Raw genomic sequence first — 7086 nt, forward strand, 5'->3', positions numbered from 1 at the left:
AGTAACCCTCATGCTCCTCGTCAGTCTAATCAGGCTTCTCAAATGCAATGCAGAATTAATGGTTAAATTCCAGTCTGCTAAACATTCCTGTGAAACAGGGGCAGCTTTGCTTGGGGTTCAGAAAGGTTTTAGAGCAAATGCAAGAACGGAGTACGGACAGTCACATAAGCCCAGAGTCCGTTTGCTCCACGCTTGTGTCAAAACGTGATGAGCAGCAAACTTCTTCATCTAAGAGCCAAAAGCTGCATCGAAAACCTATTGCTTTGAATTAAATGAGACAACCTTCTACAAGGACACTGCCTTTCACTAAAGACTGACATGATTGAGAAGCTTACTATCAAAGACTTAAATTCAGCTTTTGTAGAAACAGATCAGAAAAACAGATACATCAAATATTAGCTGTATTAAGCAGCTATTGTATGGCAGTGATGTTAATCAGTCCTCAAAGGCAGTATTTTCTGAACAAAGTTCACCGGTCAGAATGCCTATATTCAATTTTACAGTCTTGTCTCCTGAGAGCAAGAAACAGTCTCTATCTGATAGAGATTTACTTTGGCCAGAGCAGTACTCTACACCTGTGAATCTTGGGAGTCTCAGCAAGTGTAAACTGTCAGGAAATTGCATGAGGAAGAAATAATACTCTGAAGTCTTCTTCATATTAATTCTGATAATGATAATGAAACCTCTCTCTCTGATGCCACTTTATTCCAACATCTGATAAATGTCATCTTTCAAATATTCAGGGCTTAAATTTTCAGCCTTCTTGTTTAGCTTGGCTAATTTAAATGTTAGCTATACTCAGAAGAATACAAGTAGCAGACTAGGCCTCGACAAGCAAACAGTGGTTTTCTGGCTTGAGTTCTTTCATTTCTACCCAGATCTTCTGGAAAATCAATCCCTTTAAAATACCTTAAGTTCAATTCCTCAGAATAGAAGCACTGAAGATTTTAAAACCTTTATCTACCTCTCCAGTGTCTAAAGACGCAGTGATGGGCAAATCTGCATTTAACTAACAACGCAAATTTTAATGAGAGGACTTAATCCAAGTCAATATTTAGACTGGGGAAGTGCATCAGATTTAAGGCTAAGCAAATAACTAACAGAGAAAGCCTGAAATACTAAATCACAGCCTGTCACTACTGCAAGGTTTCATTTCCAGACTCGTTTCTAACTGCTGAGGTACCACTGCTGGTGGTACTTCAAGAAAATGTAAATCAGTTACATGAATCACATTGTTTTTCAAACACTGTCAGATAAAAATCATATGTGTATGTAGGAATATTGTATACATACATTGAGTTGTCATCACTATCAAATTATATGAGCCTAAGCCTTAACACTACAGAAGCACTAAATAAATGTTTTATCTGTGTATTTTTTCCTCACCAAGAAATGTACATGTATTTGAAAATTTCATTTTAAACTTAGCAGTTTCCAGGTAAGCAAATGTATTCTGATGATGACAGTATCAAACTATTTCATGTCAAGTTTCACACACACATTATTTATATTATCTGCCACAGCCCTTCAGAAGTTCACTTTTCCTTTGCTATGCCAGTCTCTAGTTCACACTATGTAAATATTTGAAAAGCTGAAGCTGTATTTTTATGAGAAAGTTACTAACAAATTGGCTTGGTGCATGGCATGTTTGAGAACATTTACCTATTTACACAACTTCTTCAAGTATTAATTACATGATGAAATCAGAAATTATTTGCAAACACTGCTCAGCAAATAAACTCTTCTTTTCACAGAAGTAAATGTTAAAACCACATTCCGTAAGCTAAAATGAAAATACCCAAATATAACTGTCTTAGCAGAATCCAAAAAAGCTACAAAAATTACAAAGCACACAGAAGCAGAATTGCATTTGTCATATCTTTCAGACTAACCAACAGCATACTCTTCCACAAAAAGAGATACTTCCTAATAACATTTATTAAAGTAATTGTTATGGTATGACTCAACTTTTCTAAAGAGAGGAAGTGCAATCATGACCTTCTTGGGAGTTTTGCCATTAATGAAGGAAAAGATGAAATTCTGGGTTTACCTTTCACAAACAATGCAGGCATTGTTTTGTTAACGTATTTGGGACACTTATAGGTCACTGTGTGAAAGTTCCCCCGGAAACATCAGTTGTTTTCATTGATCTCACAGGCTACTCAAAAACCACGGATTTCCATCAAAGTGATTATTCAAATAGAGGTGCAAAATAAGAACACTGTTAATTTTATCAGTTTTCACCGGCCATGAAAATGATGCTAGTTCACATTTCCCACTAGTTCAACACGAGCAATATTCTGATTGCATAGAATCCATTCATGTCGTGTATTTAAAAGTTGTTTGCTTTAGCTATCTTCACCTACCTTGTCATAAACAATCTACATACTACTCATTACAGGCACAATTAGTCCTTTCAAATGAAGTATTAGACCTTCAGAACTTCACAGCTGCCTTTTGAATGCACTAGCACAAACATGCTTGCCATGCCAAATCAAAATGTATTTGTTTCAGCATGGAAGCTTAAGATGTATGCTTGAATTCTGATTAAACTCTTAAAAGTTTACAATCTTGTAACTGAGCTTAATAAATCACATTCAAGAGTTTTGAGAATTGTTTTTTAAGACAGGTAAAACTGCACCAGTTGTTATTTTGGTAATGAAGACCTTACATGACTTGTATCACTCAGACACTCAGATTTTTGTATCCCAATTAAAATATACATAATTCTGATGGGAAAAAACCCACCAACCTATCTTCAGATCTAGTTCTATTCTCACCACACAAGCAGTTGTGTCCTGTTCTCACTTTAGGACCCAGTACCCAGAGAACAACATGTATGATCTTACCAAGCTGCCATCAACTAGCACTGGCAACTCCTTTTAGCCAGATTTTACCTGAGGACAGAAGCTTGTGAGTGCGTAGGAAACTGATTGCCAGGCGCATTATGGATGCCTTGTCCAGGTGGGAACTGATGTTGTGGGGCAGGGGCAGCTCATGTGCCAGTTCATAGAAAACTTCAGTCTCTTTGCTTCTCCTGCATCTCGCTGCATCTCTTGATTTCTCCTTCCTCCGTTCTGAACTGCTCCTAGTAGGTTAAGGAGAAAAAGGAAAAAGCATTTCTTGAAGTGCAATTCACAGCCTGAGAGAGGCATTTACAGGAGTAAATCTCAGCAATTAATCCATTCTGTCAACTGTTTAAATCAATTGACCAGACATTAATATCTAATCGCTTCCTTTAAAATGGGAATCGGGAGAGGACTGCCATGACTGGAAAGGGCTCTGTTCTACAGAAGTCAGCCTTTGGACGCACTGAATCCCCGTTGAGTGTAACAGGATCAAGATCTGCCTTAGGCGAGAGATTCAAAAAGAAACAGCAAACTATTATTCCTGGGATTCCATAAATGTTACAAATAAAAATTTCATTTGTTTGATCTAAATTAATTTACTTGAAAAATACTCTCGGATGAGATGACAATCCATTTTGAAGCTGGAACAATTACAGTGCATGTGGCTGTGTCATAGATATAGTGATATGCAATGGCTGTTCCCCATATTAAAATAAAAGTAGTAACTGTGTTTGCATATACAACTGTCTCAGCTCTTAACCCGACGTTACTCTGGAAAACCAGCTTTGACCACGAAGGATACAAAATGGGAAAGAAAATACTGTTGCATGCAAGGAACCCCTCCTTCGTAGAAGCTATTCAAATTAAATCATAATCTCTCTGTTGTCTATGAAAACAGATTCCTTCTTGAGTAAAATAACATGACTGATACAGCCAGCCTCCTTCAAACTCCACAGAGAACACAGGAGCAGGAAATATCAGAGAAGACATTTTATGGAGCAGGTATGCAAAATTAAGCCACTGAGGGCCATAAAGGTAAATTTAACATGCAAGAAACACAAGGGCTATATTTATAATGGATCTAGGACAGGACAGTTTAAGAGGGAGCTTCACTGAGTCCAAGGTTCTTTTATAAAGTACAATTCTTATTTCAGAACATGAAGAATCTGAATCCATTCAAAACCATCAGCTATTTCAACCCCATGTAGCTCTGCTGATACTACAAGTTTCCTTCACTTGCAGAAGTTGAGGTTTTGCACCTTAGTCACATCAACACAGAATATATTTCGGTTCAGGCAAACTCCTGTAATACTGTTCCAGTGCAAACAGCAAAGCTTGGATGAACGCAGAACAGGGTGTGGAGAAGACCAGCCCCACTGTTTCGCTGTTGTGGCTGCACACTCATTTCTGGAACCACCAGTGGCAGCTCTCCGTTTGCAAGGCCACCTAAAAATGAAGCATCATTTAACCTGCTTTTTCCAACATCAGTATAAAATAAGGAGTCTATAAACGAAAAATTTATCAAGAACAACAAAAAAATCAAATTAGGATATTTCAATAAAAATATCCTCTTGTGAGAAGATGATGAGGAAATTTGTTACAAATACTAATCGCATCACTTAATCCCAGAAACTGCTCCAATCATGGCTGGTCTCATATAAAACCGCATAAAAGAGAAAAAAAAGTATTAATACATAGTAATGTATGCTAAAGAAGACAACTATTTCTAGAAGAGCTAGACTATCTGCAAAAGCCTCTAGTAGGTGGCTTTGTAAATTAGAAAGAAGGAAAAATAGCCAGGGTGAGTGTTAAATGCTAAGAGCAAAGTTACAGTAAAGTGTTTGCTGAGGCCCAGGCAAGGCTGGGCACTCAACATCATCATCCAAAGCAGAATAGTGCTCACAGCACATCAGTAGGGTCCTCGTGCTCCAAAACACGTGAAGCAGGGCATGTGCTTAGGGATCAGATAGGTGCTCACCAATGGGTGTGCTAACAGGGCAAGGGGCCTCATAAATGCTCACGGTATCTTCTCAAGATCCATGATCAGCCCTCAGCCAACCTCTTTCACAATTATTTTGCCTGAGGTGAATATTTTCTAACATGGCATCTGTTACAGGAGGCACGCATGGGAGGAGACCCACACACATTTCAGTGCATAATGGCAGGATCCAACTTTGATAATGACTTCAGGGCACTGCTGGAGCGAACACTGACCCACCCAAGTTTGAATCTAAAGTTTGATCAGATATTCACAAGGTGACACTAACTCCTTACTTTTATCCTTGCCGAGTAGGAGTCATACTATAACCACGTAAAAAAAAAGTCCCTTCGTACAGCTGGCAGAGAAGGTACAACCAGGGCAGGTGCCGGGAACAGGAGAGCCATGTGAGCTAATTACACCGATGCTTCTTTCAGAGGTACATCTTGCTCTCTAATGAAAAATGTGTCTACACTGTGCCTATAAAGATGCCAGACTGGAAACAAATCTTCTCAGTTTCTAATTCCACCAACAAAATAAAAGAGTTGAAACAAAACAAAACCAAACAGAACAAAAACTATGTGGCAATATTTGCGAGAATTTCCAATTGCAGCTTAGAAAATTTTACTTGAACCATAAAAGCTCAAGCTCTGCTCTAAATCTAGAGGCCACAATTTTCACATTAGAACCAACTTGGGCAAAACAAGATCCAGTTCCTCCTCATTTATATATGAAAATTTGGGAACCAAGGCCAAAGTCATGTCGCAATTCGTGCAGTCAAAATGGGTTGTATAAGACAGGGTCTCTCACGACGCCACTCCAGCCACAAAGAAAAATATTTAGTTTTGCTAACCTCTGTAAATATAATTTTGAAGTGTGGCTAATGAGACAAGCTGGTTTCGTTAACCATGGGTTGCTCAAGGTTTCTAATAACTAATGTTATGAGCAGAGCATGACTTCCCCCCCCACCCCCCACCCTGTGCTTTCCTTAGATGCTTTCCTTAACACTGCTGCTGACTGTCGTGCTGGTTTCTCTGCAGAGAGACATCATCGTTCATTACACACCACATGAGAGCTTTCTCACATCAGAAAACAAGGGGAGGAATCAGCCTGCCTGGCTGCTTTCAACAGACTTTCTTGCTCACCTATTACCATTTTAAATAAACAAACAATGTGCTTGTTAAGCATTTCCCCCTGTAGCTTTCTGCACCCCAATTTTCCTCCCCTTTTTCCCTCACTCAGCACACCCTCACGCTGTGTTCTCATTGTGGCCAGCCCAGGACAAGCCCACAGAGGCCCAAAACACCCCCATGCCGCTTGCCCCAACACGGCTTCCCCCTGCAGACAGACATCCACACTTGCTTGCTGTCCCCCCCCAGGGACACCTGTGTCAAAGATGGTCATTCTGTGCTTACTTGTCCTGGTTGCAAAAGCCTCCAACAACTGCAGTCAAGTGACAGAGTCCTGCAAAAAGCAGTATTTCCCTGGGTTTTGTGTGCAGGTGGCAGCCATCAGCTCTCTCTGCAGTTACCCCCATTTTATGCACAGGATTAGCATTTCACCCCCGGCGAGGCTGCACTACCCACAGCTCCAGAGTGACAACGTAACCACTCAACCACCTGCCCCCGTTTGAAGGCCAGGAAGAAAGGCTGACACTGAACCTAATGATTGCACATCATTAGAACAACAGTGAAAAGGCCCAGGCTCTAGCTAATTTATGAATCATTCCCTCACAGCACATAAAACCACCCACTTATGCAGCAAAAAAAGAGCACGTGTGTGCGTCATTGCTTGGAGAAAGCGATGCAAGCAGAAGCAGAAGCCTCCCTCAACCAAACCTGTGTCAGATTTTTAAAAATGCAGAGAAGAGACAGAGGAGAAAGCCACCGCAAATGAATCCACCATGCACCAGTGTGAGACCCGAGGTACCGCAGGGGAAGCCTCCTGGGAGCTCCCCAGCCCTCAATCCTCCAGGAGTCCCAGGATCCATCAGGATAAGGCCCCGCTCCGCCGCCACACGTGCACCCTCACACTGCAATCGCAGCGCGACCATTCCCTATAAAACAACGAGAAAGAAATGGAGACCCTGAAACCTCCACTAGAAACAGGGCGACTGAGCTGAGGAACAGGCCTGGGGACTCTACACAGAGGGTGGTCGGGAAGCTCGAGGAGAAGAAGGAAGAGGAAAGCGCCGCTTCCCAGCAAGGATTCTCCCAGGGCTGACGGACCACGCTCCCCGCGGGGCTGAAGCGCTCACAT

The 7086-nt window shown here is 41.0% G+C and overlaps 1 protein-coding gene across 1 annotated transcript in view; it reads right to left on the reverse strand.

The window, feature by feature from the left end:
• Positions 1-7086, reverse strand: part of EPAS1 (endothelial PAS domain protein 1) — a 41789-nt gene that overhangs the window by 33526 nt on the left and 1177 nt on the right. The window contains exon 2 of the mRNA XM_029084764.1: positions 2898-3088. Coding sequence (XP_028940597.1) covers positions 2898-3088 — 191 coding nt within the window. The remainder of the gene's footprint in view (positions 1-2897; positions 3089-7086) is intronic.

Source organism: Antrostomus carolinensis, unplaced genomic scaffold, assembly GCF_000700745.2.
Source record: "Antrostomus carolinensis isolate BGI_N321 unplaced genomic scaffold, ASM70074v2 scaffold4874, whole genome shotgun sequence".
Classification (NCBI taxonomy): domain Eukaryota; kingdom Metazoa; phylum Chordata; class Aves; order Caprimulgiformes; family Caprimulgidae; genus Antrostomus; species Antrostomus carolinensis.